Consider the following 21,497-nt stretch of genomic DNA (forward strand, 5'->3'; position numbering starts at 1 on the left):
TGAGCTTATATAATTACAAATTGTTATTGTGTTTGTTTGGAATAACTAACGATTTTTGTAAAATTTCAAAGAAAATGATGCGTCACGAATCGTCAAGTTTCGTCCTCATTTCTCTTATCGTTTGGGTTATCTGTGTCTGTTTAAAAGAAAATTGTCCAATAACATAACCGGTGTTATTAGCAAACGAGCAAACGTGGCAGTTCCAAGGAAGTAATTTCACAAACGTTTGTGATATTGTAAATTTGAACGTCTCATCGACAGTTCCAATATTATAATTACTAAAGTCTTACATAATTTCGATAACAAACCCATAAAATTGATTCCGGCGAAGAATTCGCAAAAGGAAGTAAGAGAAAACGTGTTCTTGTTACTTCTTAAAAAGTTGTTGTGGCAAAATACGATAACATAACATTATGTTAATGAAATGCTGTTAATAGAGGCGCGTTAAATCTCGAATACAATTTATATCTTCTATCTCTAGCAGGCTGTTTAACATTCTGTAACATTAAACGAGCCGTTTTATTAATAAAATATCGAAGAAACCCACGTTCAATCTGTTATAAATAATATAGTCATCTGGTGAACGTAAACGTGGCAGACGGAAGCGTGCCTCACGGATCAACGCGCAACGGGAAACCATAAAATGTCGAAAGATACCGAATTTTCAACCTTTACGTGATTACCGATTCCTGTTGGCCGATCTCTGCGGATTCTCACCGCTTTCAAAATCGAAATCATTCGGCTATTTAAATTGCGGCAACTTTCTAACACCGCGGTCGGTTTTGAAACATCGGAAGACAAACGGGTCAGTTTTATCGCTCGGACATCATCTGCCATATTTCTCATGACATCGGTCAGGTTGAAGTCAGGATCCTTGTTCCGAGAGTTTGGTTCTTCATTAAGAAATAAGGAAGAACTTTGACGTCAACACCAGACGAGGTTTTGCCTCCCACTAAAATACGGTTTCACGGATGGATGTACTCGGCGCAGATGCGACTTCTGGAAGGGTACGTCTCGTCGCCGGTGACGACCACGGCGACCACGGCGACGAGGAGGAAGCCAGGAACAGGTCGATCAGTCAGTCCGTGAGATGTCGTCGACACGAACGGATACTTCTTGAAACCCTTGGTGTCGTCTGCGCGTGTGTGCCTGTTCGTAAGCATGTGCAAACGCGTGCTGTCGTGAGCAGACCAACAAACGCGAAGCGTCCCACGGCGTTTCCAGCTGGCAGACTGCCGGTAGCTGTGCAACACCATTGATCCACCAGTTCCGTCGTCCAGGGTATAAACGCTGATCTTCGAGAACGATAAGAGAGGCAACATAGCGGCCAGACACGCTGTTATCGTCGGAAAAGTTCTTCTCACAAGCGGCGAACGAGTTGAACCGGTGGCGCATCGCAAACCTAGCCAGAGAACGCCACTGTTTCGAGGGAATTTTTGGAGAACCGACAGAGAACGTGTCTCGCCTAACAATCGTGCAGCTTTAACTCTTCAAGGGGAAAGTAGGTTTCGCTGGAAATTTGATTCGCCTTCGTCACGGTTCTTCCTGAAACTCTGACATTCAAACGTTGCCCGCATCTCGTCAGTATCTGAGTGAACTCTGCTTTTGTGGAAAGGTTCTCCTTTTCCTCAAATCGTTACGATTCTTCATCGATCGATTCACGCATCGGTAGAAATTACCGGCAGACTAGGCGCGTGGCTCGTCGATGCCTATTTTTGACGTCTTCTCGACCATTCGTTGCCAGCTGGCGTGTGCTCCCTATATTTGCGGATTCATTTACAGGATGAGTTTCCTCGAGTCTGTCGTTTCGTTATTTTCAGACACGCGTGTAGAATCGTTTCATCATTATCAATGAATAAAATCATTGTAGCAATAGTACCGATTATAATCTCGGGCTTTTCGCTATCGTTAGCTGCTAGGTGTTAAATACTTTGAACGGAATATTCCACGTGTATTAATGAACAACGCAGACAAATTCTAGGTAACATGACTGTTTCTCTTCGTTATCTAATTCGTTATTCATCATGTTGCAGGTTCGACGTGGTTTTTACATAGAAGACCTTGAAAGAGAAGCTGTTACAGCGGTCTAAGGTGACCCGGTATCATCGAACATGACCCGAGGATATCTTTCAAAATGAGACTGTTCGTGGTGCAACGATTAATCAGCGATTCTTTGTCATGCTAGTCGAGCCACGCAACTTTTCATCGGCCAGAAAGCAGCCAGAAAACGCCGTCAGTCTCGGCCACGAATCGATAAAGCGGAGCGTGGTGCTTTTACGACGGCGGAGAGATTCCAAAGTCTGACCAACCGGCTCTTCCTTTTCCGCTTTTACGAAGGGAAGAAAGAGCGTTATCAAAAATGTTAACCTGCTGGGTGTTGACCGGCGTCTTCGGGGCCATTGTGTTGCTCTACGGCCTAATAGAGGTTCACTACTTCTTGCGCATGTTCTTCACCGTGCTGTTCGCGCGATTCTGCAAGAAAAAGGCTCACATCCTCGACGAGACTACCGTCTACGGTACGTTCAATCTCTGATGTACAATGAATCCAAAAACTGTTGACACTCCTTGCTTTTTTTTTTGCTTACTCGAGGGTGTAAATCGTGCGAGAAGTTGCCGAGAGCATTTTTTTGCAACCGGGCACCGTGCCAAGAGTTACTCTCAGCTGACCACTTGCGAATTTTACTTTCCACTGGATACGTACTCTTACATTCTTTTATTCGTTGGATACAATTGAAGAGGGTTGGAAATGTTTATCCAACAAGGAAAAAATGAGAAAATTATTATCGAAGAACGTAGAGATTCCATGAAAATGCATTTCATACACCGTTCGTGTCGCTACGTAAGTCCAGAATCCTTAGAATATACCGACTTATCTCGGTCTCGTTGCCGCGAACCTTGACCTACCATGCGCGAATCAGTTGGCCGGCTGGCTGGTTGCTCGTGTCGCAAATCCGCGCTAGTATTGATTGTACGACACGGTGCAGCTAAATTTTCACGTAACTGGACCGACCGAATTGAAACGTAAACACAACTTGTAGAATTTACGGTTGCATCGTCTGCACCCGTCATTTTACTGGCACCCACGTCTCTCCGTGACGTCAGGGGTGGCGATGGTTATTCGATACTCTCTCTTGAAAGTTTCCAAGCTATTCTAGCGTATTTGAGTTTCGAATGACTTTACTAACTATTTAACGTCAAATACCCTTGAATGTTTTGAAAGTTTTCGAAGTCCTGGAATTCTTAAAATGTCACCGTTTCTGGCTTCTTACGTGGATTATCCCAAAAGTTTTTTGGGGATTGTAAGCAAAATACTTTAATCGTTCTATTAGCATTTCGAAGCTTTTTAATAGATGCTTTCCTTAAACGATTCTCATAACTTTTAGCGTGAATGGCAACGTAGCGGGAACTGGGCACCTTTGTCACGTCAGGTGATTCCGTCGAAGAATAATAAATCCTCGAAACGCACATCGTGTCTGGACATTCTGACTAATGCTAATCTTTTATTTAACAGTCCTTGCAGCGGACCAAGAAGACAATCGTCTGCTGGCTTTCATATCTTCGATTCGATCGTCGGTTTTTTTTATTAATGTTATTATATTAATCCAAATTTATAGCATTTCTAGATTTCTATAAATTTTCAGCGAATGCATCAAAAACATACAGTTACTTAAAGTTGTAAGAAGTTTTTGTGGTGGAGATAAACAGGCGTGCCTCATTATATGCACCGTGAAAAAATGAGTTTGTATTCTTATGTATGTACATATTTGCGAAAAATGTTTATTTCATAAGTTTTTTTTCCCAATTTGATAGACTTTTAGTATCATTGTATACTTTAACCGGATAACACACTGTATTTATCGTTTTTCTGTCTAATTAATCGTTTACAATTCTGATAGGGTTAATTTCTCAACACAAGTTCAATATGTATGATCACACGTGTCTATTTCCACTGTAACGATTAACGATACTAATTTGAGGAATACTTGTTCTGCAAGTTTTATCTCTTCTAACATCTTTCATATGTTTATATCTATCGTATCGAAGTTACTCAAGCGTTCCACGATTGAATTCGCGATACGCGGTTACGTGAACATCGTTCGAAAGAATTCACGTGTCCCTAATACCTCTGACTTCGATCGAGAGTAGTCGCATGCGTTTTCATGATTGCGACAATTAATCTCTCCGTCCAATAAATGCATATCATTTCCATAACGGAAGCTACTCATCGATCAAATGCAACATCCTCGGAATGCAACGTACCATTGTTGTTTCGAGAATTATTTTTTCGAGAAAATTGTTTCGAGAATCGTTAATATCTAGCTTTAAGCCATCGAAACGTACAATGTGATAAGAGGATCACCTGATACTCGAGTGTTTGCCGTGTCGTACTAATATTTGATGTTCTTCAGGTATCTGCACCACGACGGACGTGGACACTCTCCTCTATCACATGAACAACTCGAGATACCTTCGCGAGCTGGATTTCGCCAGGGCAGACTTCTACGAACGGACGAACCTGTATCGTGAAATCTGCTCCCAAGGATCGGGTGTCGTTCAGGGTGCAGCGACCATTCGTTATCGCCGCTTCGTGAAGCCTTTGTCCATCTTCAAAATAACTTCTAAGGTATAGGGCCGCGAGAAATCGTATTACGTTCGTTGTACTCCGACCACCTCGAAGAATCCCTAGGAAGCATTTTCCTCATTTTTTTTTCTTTCTACGACTCGTCTTCAAGAGAAGTCGCTGGCCAATCGCGAACACAAACCGCGTTAATGAAGAGTGATAATTGCGTATGCACTTGGTGGTCGTCTGACGCAGTGCGTCGAAAATTTATTCCATCCTTCTTGCTATCTCTTTTATCGCGCTGTAGGTTGAATGCTAATTGTATGTCAATTACGCTCCTTCTTTTTTTCTTGCCAATAAACTATCAATTACATCAATAAAAATCGATGTTATTCGTCAAGAACGGTATCGCCGTGAAATGACTCGATGTTTTTCGTGAGTCATCAAATACGTGGACCAAACATATAATATTTTCTTTTGTAGATTATCTATTGGGACGAGAAGTCCGTGTTCATGGAACATCGGTTCATTACACCGAGCGATGGATTCGTCAGGGCCATCGCGATCTGTAGACAGAAGCTTTTGGACTGCAGTGCTGAGGCTGTTATCGGTTCTCTCATGGAACGAGGAGTGAAGCAAAACGGCGTTGAAGCAGGTGTTACTCAGGTAATTTTCATCTTTGTCTTTCTTCGAGAACAAATATTGGATTATTGCATATTAAACGAGCATTTACGTCTATTTGTTTGAAGCTTAATTTTTCACGAATAGAAATATACAAACCTATCGATTATCATTAACAATAAAAATAGATTTTCTTTCGGTAAAGATAATACGGAATCCCCTTATCTCGATCTCTATCATTATTACTCAATCCTTATACAAGAAATGCCGGAATGATTATATCATTCAAATTCCATGCTACTTTAAGCATCAATCCTCTGCAGTATGTCAGCAATCATCCTGAAAAAAATATACATATATTAATCAGAGTCAGCTGGCAGCTAAAATTAGTAGGGGACGGTACTCTCTCTCCCGCGCAGCCTCGCGCGCAGCTTCCTATGTGCGCATGCGCACACAGTCAAACACCACGCCGCTGGAACTGTGAAGCGCACAGTTCCATACAAAGATTATGCTTAAGCTTAATTAAGCTTAAGGATTATATATTATACAAGTATAAAATAAGAATTAAAGAAGAAAGGACTCATATTAAATGTTATCGATAATATTAAATGGAAATAGGGGGTGATGCAGTTCCATAGTGCCTATACGCGAGCCGCCACTGATCAGAGTGAATGTTACAGATACCTCACGTGAGGCCACAAATGCCACCAGAGGTTGCGAGGTGGTTGGAGAGCAACGAGATCTCTTCGGCGCTTCTTCGTCAAGCTGCCGCGGCGACAACGAATTGCTGACAAACAGACGAGACGCCGTCTTCAGCGAACGGCGTCGTTTCTACTTCCGTATACGCGACCACGACTGTATAAGGTCGAAATTTCGTGCGTTCAGCGAGGCGCGCGTCTCTCCTCGCTTCCAACATGTAGCCGAGTGTCTGTGAGCCCACTCGTGAATCAATTTTTACGGTGAATGGGATATTAGTGATCGCGTTAAGTTTAAAAGTTTTATATGGTTGTAAACTGGTCGACGATCGAGTAAAGGATTAAGGCGAACGACCGTGCTGCTTGAAACTTGATGTCCGTCCGCCTGGAAATTGATTCAGCGTAGATTTGTAACGCGACTCAGAGGTGTAAACACGTGGAAGATGTTTTCGAATGGATTGGGAAACAATGTTATGTATATAGAGTACAAAAGACGCGGAACTATTTTACTAGGCGACGGTTGTACGCTTCGAGTGACAACTTTCGAGCAATTTGATGCGTTTACGATACGTATGAGATTCCGTGATATTCGGAAATGCTGCCGGGCAACCGTGGAACGGCGTGCCAGTTCGTCGAACGAACATTTGCGATTCTAATCGACGATTTTACTGTCAATGAGCTTCCAAAGCTTGAGCGGTCGTGTTTGTTGAATATTCGACGTTGAAAGTAATCGCGATGCGATCATTCGCAATCTCCTTCTTTCTTTTTTTTTTTTTTAAATTATGGATCGCGCGATTGGCGTCGGTAATGAGTCGTATCGCGGGAACACGGTGAAGTGGCAGGATGCGAAAAATGCAAAAACAATCGACTTAGAAGCGCGTCAAAGAGTATTTATACTTCTATACACAGGTGCCTTTACATACAAGTCACGAATGGGTTAATCCTCTTCCTGCGATTATTATCGAGCACTCTGTGCCTGACATTCGAACTCTTAGAACACCGGTACATTAGCGGAGAAATAATAGAAATATTTCTGACAAATTAGCGAATTAATTTTAACTAACATCAACACCTTTTTAAGCAGGTGTCTGCTTAAATCAACCTCAATTTTAAGGTTCCCCATTTTTTATTGTATTCGTTAGGAAAAGTCTGTTGTTCCCGTGTTGGATCTACGTGAGCTTTGCGATTAATTTTGTAATCATTATATATTTATACAGCCTTCCGTTACCGACGCTATTTGCACGCGCGAATCCGTCGAATGTATTCCACCGAATTTCGGAACGAAATCGAGTACTGTAGTTTTGGTCATTCAATGTAGCCGACTATGTAGCCAATCTTGACAGCTATATAGCATTGTGCACCTGGAGATACTTTACCATTACTTCTAGCTGATAAATAATGTCATGTTTGTCGAAATAATACTGTGTTGGTCGTGTCGTTGAAAAGGCACCATTGTCCAGAAGAATGAATAAATTATCCCTTAGATGGTTAATGCGTTTCCGTTTCGTTTCTTTAAACAGCTCAATCGGTTTTGGAAAACTTTTGTAAGTACTTATTAAAATAATTTCAATGCCACGTTTTCACCTTCAAAACCTTATAAAATATATCTGACCTTTTAAGTTACCGACCTTTAAATATCTCGATAGTTAAGGACCATCCACTGAATTTAGCCACCCGCATAGACTCATCTATTATTCGCTAGAATGTCCGATCGAAGAAGGTGAATTGAAAGTGGAAACGTCTTTCGTAGCAGACGATGTTCAATCGGCGTGTTTTGACCGAGTTCTAAAGGTGGTCAGCACCGTTGTATGACTCTGGTAAAACGTCAGAGGATGAGGAGGAACCGGTTACCACTTGGCGCGTTGTTGGAAGTGGCTTTACTGTTTGGAATTTCATCGGAACCCGTAGTCTTCTCTGGACTGTGACCACGTGAACGTCGGTCGTCATCGTCTGCTCTCGTTCTTACCGGAAGTCCAGCTAAAACATGGTGTGCGCCTGTCTCCTCACGTTTCTTCTTGTTCTCTACATACTCTTCGATGTCAACTATTTCGTCAGGATGGCGTTCACTCTGATCACAGGCAGACTATTTGAGAAGAGGAAGAAAATCTTTGACGCTACCACCATCTACGGTAATGACTGGCAGAATTCGTTTACGTTTTCATTTTATTTTTTGTACGTATAATCTAGTGTACTTTGAACACGATGATATTAATTATTGGAACGTTCAGAAAGTAGATAGCGGAATTTAATGATAACTTCAAGGTGACATTTGTATATAATCAAATACGATGTTCTATAATGTTTGATAGTATTTCTGAGATTTCTCAAGATATACATCGTACAGACTGTTTTCCACCTAGATTTCTATTTAACTAGCGTAAACAACGACCGTTTTGCATCTTTTGCATAAAAATTAACAGCCTTGAAATAAGAAAACCAGTTCTAAATGATATCTTCTTTTCCTATTACTTGTCGATAATAGAAGCGAAGGATATGTAAGGAATGTATACATATATACAGATTTGAATGAAATTGTAGTGGAAAACCGTCATTAATTATATCTAAGGTTTTCTCTTTTAACTCGTCCATAAGATACAGTTTAATGTAACCATTAGAATTCGCGATATTAATGAAGTTATATTAGCAAACACGGTTTCTATAAATCACCGATTCTATGAATCAGCGTTGTGTTTCTATTTAAATCGAAATGCCGAATAGTGTGAGAACAAAAGGCGCGAAAAGATGTCGTACGGTGTCCCGGGTCACGTAGTCTTAAACGCGGCACGCATTCAAAACCATGTTATTGACGTCAAATGAATTAGTTCCAAAAACATCAAGGACGTACACTGTTCAATACGACTCTTTGACCGAAACAATTACCCAAAAATCTTAATATTTCATCGTGAAATACAAGTGATTTTTAAAAACGAGGGACATGCGGCAGGATGAAAACTTCAAAGCTAAATTATGCAAATGCAGAGGGAAAGATATCCTGTATGTATATCAATGACTCGAAAGTAACCAGTTGTGAACCCACTTCCGTTCTGCTAATGAATTTGCTTGTACAATGATTGTCGAAGTTAATAAGAAAGAGTAATCAAAATTGCAGATACAATGAAGACTTGCACCTTTCGATAACATAAATAGGCGATCAGTGACTACTGCATTTATAATACCCTCTTCTTCCACAGTCACTGTTCATTTATATGTTCTATTTTTGTACCGCTGGAGTACCACTTTCCTTTTTCCAGGAATATGTACAACGCAAGACGTGGACTTATTGTTCAAACATATGAACAACGCGAGATACCTTCGCGAACTGGACTTTGCACGATTCCACTATTACGATAGATCTGGAATTTACTCGGCAATTGTAAAAAAAGGCGGTGGTGCAGTCCAAGGAGCTTCTTCGACCCGTTACCGTCGTGCAATTCCAATTTTTACACCATTCAAAGTTGTTACCAAGGTAAACAATAAATTTTTATACATTAGCTGCATTTACAATTCTCCGTATAATGTGTTTTATTTTCATAGCTGATTTATTGGGAAGACAGACACTTCTACCTGGAGCATCAATTCATCAGTTTAACCGATAATTTCGTTCGTGCTGTGATTCTTAGCAAACAAACCATAACAGGATCAAATATTTCTGTATCTGAAATCATTGCAGAAGTCGAGCCGAATGCTCGAGTTCCTGAATTGCCAAAGGATCTGCAATTATGGATGAGTTCCATGGACGAGTCTTCTCAGAAGTATAGGAAGCGAGATTAATAAAGAAAGAGATGATTTCACGTTTAAACATGTTCCTCAATTTATTGTTATGTACTTTTTCTGTTGTTCACTATTAAACGTTTCTCTAATAGAACAGGACAAACGACTTTGAATTAGTTCCTCTCGTTTCTTGCATACGAGGTATGCCTCGTGTACATAAATAACGAGGACTCTCAACGAGAGCGGAGTATTGCGAACGAGGCCTTATAACGATAACATTAAAGGATAGTAAGAAAACATTATTTGTAACGTATATAATATTTCTGACCACGCCTCGCCGACCGTCCTTTTCTCTTCCGTTCAATAATCTATTCTCTTTACATACTTTAAAAATTTGAGAATTTAAAGTTTCTAGTGTTTCTAGAAACTATAAGCTTCGTCTTGGGTGTTTACTGCGCACAGCCTCTTGTCGAGACGTCTGAAGACAACGACAGATTGTATACGTTATTCGTATTACACGTTAATCGAGGCATGTTTACCTAAGATTGTACCCTCTGTTATTGTGGGGATATTTCCCTGCACAAAGAGACGGTCGAAAGTCAGTCGAACTCGAGCGTTTGCACGATAAAACGTCTTTATAATACCATCATCGTCTTTTCACCTACGCTAGATAGGTGTGCTCTCTGAAATCAATCTGGAAATTCTTTTCACACGATTTGACAATGGAATACATCGTTTCACAGAGGACAACGGTGAAACCCGCGAAATACGGTGTTCCTTTCTCCACAGGTGTAACCACGTGTAACAATGACGATACCCAATTTCTCTCGAGCGATCTATCTCGTTGGATTACCATGGTTACCGTCAGATGGCGACTTTCGTCTCACGATGACTGATGGAGAACGGATGTGCGAGAGTTGTGCGCGTTCCTCCCGTGCAGTCGAGCCGGGAACTCGAAACCTGTCGCGATCACGAGCCGACCTTTGACTCCGCTCTTCATGAACCTTCGTTCAACATACAACAACTCCTGACAGCTTCTGTCAACGGTGAATCAGACGAGTCATTCTTCTTCTCATCTTATCGGTAAGTGGTGTCAGTGTGTTTGAACTTCTATCTTCCGGTACCGCCAGCTTCCGTCTTTTTCAAATTTTTCGCGCAAACGGATCGATTACTTTTGGCTGTAACATATTCAAGATACAATTTCATTAGAGTTCAAATAGAAGTTCGCTGATTTCTCGTTGTACAGTGATCTACTTTTTTCACTATTGCATAACAAAAGGCAAAGCAATTAAGTAGGTAGATTGATTATGGTAACTGTGACAGCGTATCGTTTACAAGTGTCAGCGGTGTTTCGCGAGCGTGTCGTTTTCCGGAATTTCGCGATGCAAGCATAAATTAAAAATAACGCTGCTCGATGAATAATCGGTCGTAACTGTGACGCGCTACCATTACGGTTGACCCTTTTTTTTTTCTTCAATTCGTGCGCTTAACGAGTCCCATCGAATCGTGTCGAGGCACAGATTCGTTTCCGCTCGCGATGTAGTTTAAAAACAATCAGCGCTTTCGCTTATAGGTGTTATTTGCATTTGTGCGGTCTTTTGCGAAAGACTGAGCACACATGCGGATGAAATTACGCAATTGCAGCAGGAAAATTCCTGCGTGGTTAGATTCTCTATTGTTTCCCGTCGTACTGTCACCACTTTTTATATCAAATTGCAAAACATGTAGGTTTAAACAATTTTTGTCAAATGTAAGTTTCGGATCGGCGATAATTTGAAAATAATATAGAAATTACACGTTTCAACCGGTTGGTTGCAAATTTTTTCTCGCGCAGAAACGTGCAGAAAATTATTCTCGCCAAGGCTGCGGGCAATTTTGAAGCCTGTTCCGCGAGATCGCTATTAATCTCGCCTGTTAAATCCGCAACGGAAAGAATTAATTTGTAACCAGAAAGACAAACGCGCATTGTCTTTGTGCAACGATCGGTAGTGCTTCTAATAACTTGTCTAACATGTTTCGGTTTTCTTTTTTCAAATTACTCGATAAATAAAAATATTTGGTGAGAAAACAGATCACACAGTTTCGTACGTGGAACCTGTTACGTAAGGGAATTGAGACATCGTATTACATAATAATGATTATGAACGAATCTCATAATCAAGCTAATGCGAATTGTCCAATGACACTAACGCAACCCCATTCCCCATGTGTAATGAGTACATGAGAAACAATCTCTTCTATGCGTGTCGCAAACTGATGCTGCTTCTCTATTATAATGAACTGTGATATTTATTTAGATTATTCTGTTTGAAAATATTAATGGTTGGTGACATCTTCGTCGTTGCGAATTTTGAAATTTTTCGGAATTCTTCATTAATGGACCACGTTTCTATTAAGAGGTTAATTAATAATTCCGATTCGAAGAACAATTGTCGAGGTGATAAAAGTAGCACGTTTATTATTACGCGGCTACGCGTTCAAAAGCCAGCTTTTTAATGATCCCTGATTAGAACGGGTTTCTAGATCAAGGACCGTAATCTTCCCCGCACACGGGGGATTAGAAACGTTAATTAAATGTCGCGAAGCGGACCGTTTCGATAATCCCCGACGAGATCGCGACATCGAGGAAATCGATCGTGCGAACCGAACGAACGTCGATTTCTCTTCCCATGTTCCTTTTCGCAGGAACAATCGTCCGTAGAATTTTGCTTTTTTTCACCTGTACGGTATCCTCTGCTTTCTGCCGACCTCGTGGGAAATCGTCGAAACTTTCTTTCTGAAATACAATAAGCCAGCGATATTTCGCGTGCACGATAAATCGGTTAGTAAGTATGAAAACGAAGCGATTAGACCCACGATATTTTCTATTCGAACAAAACACTTTCAAAGGGTTTTCGAGAGTAGCGATACTATTTTGAATCTCAGCTGTTATGCTAACGATAAATCCATTGAAAGTCGCAAGAATAGATTCACAAAGAATGAATCTTCAATCCGAGGTTCCCATAATCCCTAGCTCGAAAAGCTGGTCACGTGTGGCCGTCGTAAGGGATCAAAGGGACACGACGAGGAGTTTGATGTCGTGTATATACGCGGCTCTTTGTTCGATCCTCCATTATGTCGTGTGGGAGGATGAGCATACACACGGTCGCATATCGTCTCACGATTAACGAGCGCATTGTAATAAATTAGGAATTATGACGCTGCTCCCTCGTTGCCCTTGAGCGATCCTTTCGCTCGGCTCAATTGATGCGTCGCGTTTTTCTCTAACGATCTCCCTCGGCCACGATCGTGGACAATTCGATGATTGTACCACATCTATTTTCGTAATAGCGAATGAAAATTATTAAGAATTTTCGGGTAAACAAAAGTTGTACCGTTTTCCACGGTTGCGTCACGTGGGAAGCCGATACGCATAGGACGCGTAAACGCGATTGCGTGTATGATAAAGCGAAGAAAGAATGAGGATAGCCAGAAGGGGTGAAAGGGAGAAAGAGAAAAAGAATCGTGTCGCGTTAACTCTTACGTTTAAGCAGCGTCCACACATCGCGTCGACGCGGCGACGAGCGGGGAGATCATAGATGATGGCAAATTGTCCGCAATTGGCAGGAAGTCGTGGCAAGGGGGACCGTTTCTACGCCCCCTCGCACTCTCTTCGCTGTTCATTAGAGCCGCCGCGTTTGCGGTTCCATTTCGCTCGCTACGAATTGATTTCAAGTACGATTAACCCCGTTAACGCGGTTCCCTTCTCGATATCGCCTTCGCGAAATTTTATAACTGAAAACTCATCCCACCTCGAGGAATAACTTTTTTAATTAATTTCAGAATTCAGACCTAAACCACCCACGCCGGTTAACCGGTTCGGTTTTGCAACAAGTGGCGCGTTGTGTTACACGAGAAATTTGTTTGATCACGCGATAAGGTAAATCAATATTACATGATCTTGATAACGACGTTCGGATACAAGGAATGTTCAAACACATTTTTTTTTATTAGCTCGTTAAATGACGTAAAACCGTATTTATGTGCCTGAAATTCTATAATATTCGAATAAAAATAAATCCAAAGACTCTGCTTCTCTTCGCGTGTGTTAAAAAACGTAGAAACCTCTGACTGGTTTAAACGTCCAAAGTAAATGTCACCCTCGACTGCTCGAGATAAGCCGTGTCACGTCGATCTTTCTTCAACGCCTTCCACGACGTTTCACCTGTACAAAGAAACCCGTGCTACAATCGTGAGCGTTCAAACGAGAAATCCGCGTTAACCGATTCGTTCGGTACTCAAAAACGTATCTCATGCAGCAAAAAGTTCTTCTTTTCCATCCGTCTGACGCTTCAGTTAAAAGATTTCTCTTCGTAATCCGTTAGAAACTTTATTCAACTCGGTGATCTAAATTTTCACGAACTAACAATTTCAAATCTATCGCGATGAAAATAAAAATGTTTCTAGTTCGCGTACGAAAATTCCGAGTGAAATTTGGCAAAATCATTCTAATTATTCTAGCGCGATTTTAGGAGGAAAGAAAATATTCGTAACGCGGCGAGAGTAAAATCGCATCGATCTTTTATTCATCGGTTAGACGTGCGCCACACGATCCATTATTTACACGCGATCAGACATGTATAATGCATGGAAAAAATGTGTCGAACGTCTGGCACGGTTCACCGCGATCTTGACTTCCGATACCGTGACCTTATCCTCTGGAACCATTCGTTCCTCGACAGGTTGACAAATGTAATATAATCGTAATTCGTTTTTGAAAACAAATGAATCAGAAAATTATCGAAGAGAGCAAAAGTAGTTGAGGAAGAATCGCGGGGGTAGATTTCCGGCGACCTTGGGGTGTTACAGGTTTCTCAGGAGGCATTCGTAGGAAAGTGACGTCCACCTATGCCTTCGTAGCGGACTCACGCGATCGCGATCAGGATCGTATATGAGTGAGAGGCCGGTGTCGGCATGGTGTCCCGTTAGGGGACCTAGAAGGCCCAGAAGGGGCCGCAGCCAATCCTATCAACCTGGTTTCGAACACACCGGAACGGATCCTCGTTCGATGAGGATCGACTGTCAACCGGTATCGATTCTCTCTTTACATTTTCATACTTCTTGTTTCTACGTTGTTTACACCTGTTACTTAGTCATTTATTAGCGACGCGTAGGAAGCGATGAGACGTCTGACGTTGAAGAGTTGACTCGTAAGTTGATGTTCAACGGTGAAAGTGATTTTCACACGCGAATGTGTTATCTATTAAAACATTCGTTAAGTGTCAATGTTCTTGTGCTCCAACGACGAAAGTTTGGATGTTGAAACTGTTGATATTCAACCGGGAGGTTGCGATTTCGTGCGTTGTTAGTGAAACAAAAGTCACGATCCTTGAAGAATGGAGATATCTGTCGGCGGGCTTTTCGTGAGACAGCCCGCGTTCGAGCGGAATACGTAATCGTCGCGTGGAGCTTGTGCAGCTTTATCTTCATCTTCCACCGGCTCCTCTTCTCCTTCTTGTTTATCGTTTTCCTTTCGTTGGTGGTCAAGGGATTTCTCGGTAGTTCGGAGCGACGCGCAGTTCCTCTCGATTCGTATCTTGTTCTGCGTCGATCGCGGATTCACCAGGATATAAATATCGAGCGTGATTCTTCGGTCAAGCATTCGATTGATCGCGAGCGTAAACAGCGAAAGTTTTCCAAATATAATTAACGATTCGCAAATACGAATGTTAACGACCTCGTCGATGAATACGCGTAATTAACTCTCGAATGACAATGTCCTAAGGATATTATAAATTGAAATAAAACTTAACAGTTTCGCGCCAATGTAAAACCACGCTTGCGCAGTCGGATTAGCCAAAGATTTTACGATCCTTTTAAGGAAACCAGACGAACAAACAACGAAAATAGCTTGGAAACAGTAGAATCATCGCATACCGTTTCTCGTGTTTCCAGGAAATACTGCCAGTCCCTTTTGAGCGAGGACGAACCTTGCGAAGGATCGAGCCATGGGCCGCACAGGATACACGTGCATCAGGCACGTCTTCTGCTCCCTCAACCTTCTCATTTGGGTACGTAATTTTCATAGGAATCCTTTTCTACGCGATGTTTCTATGTACAGCTGTTTTCTCACCTCTGCATTCAATCGTAATTACTGCGCGCAACTTCCTATACCATTTATTTCATCATCGACCATAAAAACTTCTTTTTAACCGGTTAAAAATAAATATTGTTCATGAGAATCTAAAACACGTGACAAGCACGTTCATAATATCGCGTTGATCAAAAAGCATTGTAATAACGATGTTCTTCAGCAGACATAGAAGAAAATGTTTGAAATTCCAAAAATTGGATCAATTAAGGTGTAGGCCGTTATCCTCTCATTTAGACGTAATCTAATAGAAGGTTAAGTAGTTTCTTACGATACGTAAGTGATTGACTGCATCAGAGCAAAGCGGAATTAAGAGGAAGGAGCATTAACAGTAGGAACAGCCCACGCGTGCGATTAAATCGATGCGCATTGTCATTCTCGGTGCATTCCAACATGCTCGGTCTCTCCTCTCGAATTTATCGTGCCACTTAAAATCGTCCGTTCCGTCGTGTACCAGCCTTAAATAGGACATTGAACCGTGCTCTATGAGCTATGAACTTACGGTACCGGTCAGCATACTCGCAAGGCACTCGTCTAACGAGACTTTTCCTTGTAAATCTTTCAACAGGTACACTCGTCGCGACTCTTTTCAAGATTTAAAGCACGCGTCGACATTTTGAGGACATCGTTTAGAATGTAATAGAATTGGTAAAGGGAACAATATTGAAAGTCGGCGCGGTTTAAACGGTAAAACGAGGAACAATGTTGAAAAAAAATCGGCACAGTTTCAACAAAGAACACGTTCGCAATTTCCAGGGCTCTTATTACGCGCGCTGTGCCCTTAATTGTACGGTTGGTCAGCTTCGCGTTGAAATTGCATCGGTAATTTTGCCCGTGAACGTAGTCGGCGTGTTAATCGACCATGTTGGACTTTTTGCACGGCCGTTATGTTTGCTGGAAAAATGTTTAACGGTACCAGTTACGCGAACCACGTAAATCGAGCAGCGCGTTTAATCTCTCGATCGCTCGTCCATTCATTCCTCCCGGCTGATTCTTTATCGCGTAGCGTTGTATTCATCGACGATACCTACGTTCGAACTAGTTCGACCGGATTGGATAACGCGACCGATGGTTACCACACTGATGCTAATTTGCGGTTGTTCGATGATATCGCTAGGGTCAACACTCTGTCGGCGACGTTTCTGCGCGAAGCGTCGTCCTAGATTATCCGTTTGTTTTATCCCGACTGTTACGCTTTAAAAAATTAAACGCAGACGAGAAGCTTAACGGGAAATGTGGCAAAATTAGGTTGACCAGACAAAGGAACAGTAGAAATGGCAAATGGGAGAGAACAATCGCTTTGATCTTGCTCAGGGTCTGATGAGACAGCGACGGGACAGTAAATTACTAAACCGCAACAATCGTCAGAGAAAGGTCAATATCCTTTCTAATCTCGCTGTCACCGACACAAACTCAGTTTCACCCAACCAAGAGGATAATTTTCCTTTTGATATAATAATCGCGGTCATGGGAAAGAGAACGTTTCATCATTTTAATTTCGCCAAATCCAGCAATTTGACGATCGCCATGAAGAAAAATATGCGTTCGCAGTCGACCGCATCCAGGCCAACAACGGCCGCTCTGATTTCAGTAATTTTCTTTACAGTTATGCGCTTGCGGAATTTTGGGTGCAGGCCTATGGCTGCGATTGGCATTCTCTGGATACTCAACCTTGGTACCGCATTACAGTTTCGCGTCAGCTGACTCGTTCCTGCTCGCTGCCGGATGCGTGACCTTCGTCATCGCCTTCTTCGGATGCTGCGGTGCTTGGTTTCAATCGCGATGCATGTTAATCACGGTACGTAGACAATACCTGACAAGCCGTTCGTTGAAATTTTTCATTCTAATCGAACGTGTTTCCTTCACAGTATTTCGGTTTGGTGATATTGATGTTCCTGGCTGAGTTTATGCTAGGCACTCTTGCCTTCATCTTCAGGGAACATTTGGCAAAGAGTTTGAAGGAGGAGTTACTGTATGGTATCGAGAGACACTACGATCAGAATAGAGAACCTGGATCGCTTTCTTCCGTATGGGACCACATACACACCGAGGTGAATGCATGTCTTCATTGTAATGGATTAGGAGTTCATAGTTTGAGAATCTGAAATCGCTCTCACTGGATTTCTAGCGGCCCGTTTGGTGTCTCTGTTACCATAAATATCAGCCTACTTTCTTTCAGCAATTTTCTAATTTTCCGTGTCGATTTCAGTTCCACTGTTGCGGTGTACGGGACTACACCGACTGGTTCCAGATCTCAGCGTGGCCAACGGAGGATCGCGTACCCGACTCTTGTTGCATACAGAGAGAACGATATTGCGGTCGTCTCGACCCGGAGGGACGTAACAAGGAGTTGTGGTACAAGGAAGGCTGCGCCACGGCTATTCAAATGTGGCTGGTTACCAGGCTTCACGTGGTCGGCATTGTCGGTCTCGTGGTCGCTTTCCTTCAGTTGTTCGGACAAGTAGCCAGTATGATTTTATTCTGCACCGTCAGGCACAAGAGATCGTCCCACACTTACAAGAGCTACGATACAACGAATACCTAGAATTTCCGATGGATCTTAGACGAGACCAGTGTCTAGGATCCATGATTTCAAAAAAAAAAAGAAAAAAAAAGACAATTCTACCATACACCGGATAATCACGATCTTCTTCGTCAAGTTTAAAGAAGATTTCGATTGTTACGCTTGTCCTGATTCGAGAATAATTCATTCTCTTCGTTGTCTCCCTGATAAGATAACACACTCTTCTTCTGTTCAAGTTCGAGTAGGATCGTCGCGATGATCGTGGAAATTTCTGTTTATCGACTAACAAGAAAGTGGAGCGAAATAATTAACGAGCATGTTTCGAGAGATACGTACGACGAGTCATTAGGCTAATGGGCCATTAGCGTTGATAAACGAGTCTTTCTCGATTCAACCGCCAATACAGTCAGTTTTCAATGAAACCTACTGTTAATTCGTAGATTCGTCGTACTCACTTTCGTATAAGGTTCGAGGAGAATAAAATGTTAGTGTTCGAATGGTTACATCTTATGTTATCTTTGCATGCGATAATTGTTTATTTACTAAGTGTTACGTTATCACACGCTACGCATACCAAAATTGCTGTTTGCACCACCAGCCACTCGATCGTTCGTTTGTAAGGTATGCTGGTCGTGCAATCAAGAGCACATAATTGTTTTTACTCGTTTTAAGATCGTTTCCCACAGCTACGGTATACAAAGAGACTTCTTTACTTCGATTAGCTTTAAATCCCGGGGCTGTGCCGATCCAACGTTTTTATTCGTATATTTATTTGATTGTACGCGCAGTCGTATAGTTAGTAATTAACAATTTCATTATTATGACAGATCGAAATTCTTCCCGACTTTAATAATTTATATTTATTCAACGTGTTCTGGAATTCGTAGTTTGCAGTAGAACACAAAAGTATCGTTTGGAGCTGCAACGAAGCTCGTAAGGTTTGTCGTATATCGTTCGTTTAATAAATAATATATTTATGCCACATCATTTTTCAGAAGTGTTTCTAGGATGATTTTATCTACACGTCCATATTTCAGTATTCAACGCGTATGTTTCGGTAAAAAAATGAACAATTTATTCAACTAAAATAGGAAATAGTAAATAACAAGCGTAGATAACATCGAACGAAATGATTCTTTACAGTACGATATTTACATACATACGTCATTCAAGACCGACCAGTTTTGCTCCGACGTGATTCAACGCCTCGGTGAGGCCACGGGAGGTCTTCTTGGCAGCATTCCGTGGAAACTGAAAACAACAATTGATTCGTCACCATCGAGAACCAAAAAAAATACATAATCTTATGTTACAGATGCTCACATCTACAACAGCGTTCAAGAAATTACTGAATCCTTCGAAACCGCTGACCAAAGCTCTACCAATCCCTATGAACTTATCTCCAGTATTGCCATATTTCTCCTGCTCCTTAAGTCCATCGACGATTGGCGTTGGCTGCAAGAAGGACTCCAAAATCCCTGCTGCAGGTTTAGGAAGCGGTCTTTCAAAGAAACTTTGGGCACTTTCGTTCTCTAATCGCACCGTTTCTCGGGCATCGGGTCGGGTATTTATCACCGGAGGTTGATTGACCAATTCTATGCTTCTTTGTTGAGGTTTCGAGAGCTCTGTCTTTTCTACCTTGTTCTGAGATTCGCTGGTGATAGCCTGAATGATAGACAAATCGCACGTCAAGGAAAATGTATCAGAAAGGTGTTAAAAATGTTAGATACCTGCTTTGAGAATTTTTCAATCAAGTACTAGGTTATTGTCGATAAAATGGCTTGTTATGGCTTGATACTTTTATGTCATCAAATCTTGTCAGACTTCACGTTTCGCAATCAACTGTTTGATATGCAACAGCCTAATACGTACGCGGTTAGAATATCCGAGGTTTTATGCGAATCTCAAACCGTCAGGAATTTCTAAGTTGATCACCCGTACGTGTTTAGAAATTGTTAATAAAAATCTACTACGATGTTGTTATTGCATATCGTTAGAAATTACATTCCACAGAGAATGAACGTTTCCGCTCTTACGCGACATTTCGTGGATAGCTGTGTCGATGAATCAATTGAACAAGCTCTACGAGATTCGACCTCGACTACTTTTACGCGTAACTTTTCTGCATCTCGCCAGGCCTGATCGTTAATCATTATTGCCACACGCGATATAGGAAAAAGGCAACCTCGTGCCGGATTATTGCGAAACACTGTCGCCGGATGATTCGACGCGATCGATCAGTTTCTTTTCTATTTTTTAGAAATCATTTGCATATGTAGGGTGAAGTTGAAAGGTTAATCTAGTCAAGTGAATGGGCCAATTACCTCCGCCCGATCGGCTATGATGTTTCTGGCCAACGTGATAGAATTGACGAATCTTCCTGTAGCGATTCTTATCGCGTCCACGAAATGGCCTAAAAACTCCTACAAAAGCCGAAACATAATTTTGACCTGCCCTAATTAATTTGATTTTTCACCTTCCGTCACGAGTATTCTCGCTGTGATCGCGTTAGTGTCGATTTTCTAGCGACATTAAACCAATGAACTTTCCATGAAAACATAACGAGTGAAATAAGTTTCTTTGCGCCTTTGCTAGGCTTTCAATTTGTAACTTTGTTTAGACTTCGAAGATCTTAGTAGGTCACTCACTTGCACCCGTTCCAATGCTGATGCCAACTGCGAATCGATGGTCTTCAAACCATCACCGGTGTTCAATGAGATTTTTGTGGGTTGTTCCGCAGGTCGACTGTTGGACAGGTCGAAGCAGCACACGATGATCAGAATATAAATGTTCAGAACATTTTTCACTTCCAGCGCGCTCATCATCATTCTGCAGAAACAGTAACCAAAATTTTCAAGTTTTTAAATGAAAGTCTCAATTATTCGTCACAAGAACGTACCCACGACTAGATTGTTCCTAGCTCTATCATGAACCTGAAGAGAAACACAGTATTGTAAACGAAGATCCAGCAAGGAATGTGTTCTGTGGTTCGTAGTTGATCGTTAACTAAAAGATTTCGTTTTGTTCCGCTTTAAACTTGCCTTACAGTCTTACGACACACTGTTACTTTCTCTTTCGATTCGCTTCACGATGTTAACGGCACGTACACGGATCGAGCGAGTTTCGAACCACGATCGATACGCGTTTCTTTAAATTTTTTTATAGATATAAGAATCGATTGATTGGAGTTAAGGTGAAGCTACCCTATAGTGGAATTCCTCTTTAAAGAAGAACTATAGAATAGATTATTTTATA

At 41.6% G+C, this 21,497-nt stretch overlaps 4 protein-coding genes and 1 long non-coding RNA gene across 9 annotated transcripts; 3 read left to right on the forward strand and 2 right to left on the reverse strand.

Annotated features, from left to right (window-relative positions):
• Positions 1 to 57: 57 nt before the first annotated feature.
• On the forward strand, positions 58 to 7,413 carry LOC117600281 (protein THEM6). Its single transcript, XM_034315476.2, has 5 exons — positions 58 to 1,501; positions 2,034 to 2,516; positions 4,410 to 4,624; positions 5,045 to 5,227; positions 5,863 to 7,413. Exons 2-5 carry the CDS (start codon positions 2,360 to 2,362, stop codon positions 5,971 to 5,973), a joined length of 666 nt encoding a protein of 221 aa, XP_034171367.1. The 5' UTR covers positions 58 to 1,501; positions 2,034 to 2,359; the 3' UTR covers positions 5,974 to 7,413.
• LOC143306114 (uncharacterized) lies at positions 5,053 to 7,647 on the reverse strand. The gene is made up of 3 exons (XR_013063536.1): positions 7,506 to 7,647; positions 5,342 to 5,521; positions 5,053 to 5,248 (listed from the first exon to the last, which is right to left on the reverse strand). It is a non-coding gene; the product is annotated as an uncharacterized LOC143306114 (long non-coding RNA).
• Positions 7,648 to 7,724: 77 nt separating this feature from the next.
• On the forward strand, positions 7,725 to 9,742 carry LOC117600282 (protein THEM6). Its single transcript, XM_034315477.2, has 3 exons — positions 7,725 to 8,006; positions 9,129 to 9,343; positions 9,412 to 9,742. The coding sequence occupies exons 1-3, from the start codon at positions 7,862 to 7,864 to the stop codon at positions 9,646 to 9,648; spliced, it is 597 nt and encodes a 198-aa protein (XP_034171368.1). The 5' UTR covers positions 7,725 to 7,861; the 3' UTR covers positions 9,649 to 9,742.
• A 787-nt stretch (positions 9,743 to 10,529) lies between these two features.
• On the forward strand, positions 10,530 to 18,338 carry Tsp5D (Tetraspanin 5D). Of its 2 annotated transcripts, none has more exons than XM_034315474.2 (5): positions 10,530 to 10,671; positions 15,523 to 15,638; positions 17,325 to 17,516; positions 17,587 to 17,769; positions 17,928 to 18,338. In XM_034315474.2, the coding sequence occupies exons 2-5, from the start codon at positions 15,576 to 15,578 to the stop codon at positions 18,261 to 18,263; spliced, it is 774 nt and encodes a 257-aa protein (XP_034171365.1). In that variant the 5' UTR covers positions 10,530 to 10,671; positions 15,523 to 15,575; the 3' UTR covers positions 18,264 to 18,338. The 2 variants fall into 2 exon arrangements, with proteins under 2 accessions (XP_034171365.1, XP_034171366.1); XM_034315475.2 differs by lacking the exon at positions 10,530 to 10,671 and adding an exon at positions 14,605 to 14,777.
• Positions 10,628 to 21,389, reverse strand: LOC143306113 (uncharacterized). Of its 4 annotated transcripts, XM_076692620.1 has the most exons (5): positions 21,146 to 21,389; positions 20,891 to 21,071; positions 19,566 to 19,907; positions 19,406 to 19,493; positions 10,628 to 10,766 (listed from the first exon to the last, which is right to left on the reverse strand). In XM_076692620.1, the coding sequence occupies exons 2-4, from the start codon at positions 21,068 to 21,070 to the stop codon at positions 19,407 to 19,409; spliced, it is 609 nt and encodes a 202-aa protein (XP_076548735.1). In that variant the 5' UTR covers position 21,071; positions 21,146 to 21,389; the 3' UTR covers positions 10,628 to 10,766; position 19,406. The 4 variants fall into 4 exon arrangements, with proteins under 4 accessions (XP_076548735.1, XP_076548733.1, XP_076548734.1 ...); XM_076692618.1 differs by lacking the exon at positions 10,628 to 10,766 and having other exon boundaries at positions 18,308 to 19,493; XM_076692619.1 differs by lacking the exon at positions 10,628 to 10,766 and having other exon boundaries at positions 18,308 to 19,493; positions 21,142 to 21,389.
• Between the last annotated feature and the right edge of the window lie 108 nt (positions 21,390 to 21,497).

The sequence above is a fragment of the Osmia lignaria genome, chromosome 15 (assembly GCF_051020975.1).
Source record: "Osmia lignaria lignaria isolate PbOS001 chromosome 15, iyOsmLign1, whole genome shotgun sequence".
NCBI lineage: Eukaryota > Metazoa > Arthropoda > Insecta > Hymenoptera > Megachilidae > Osmia > Osmia lignaria.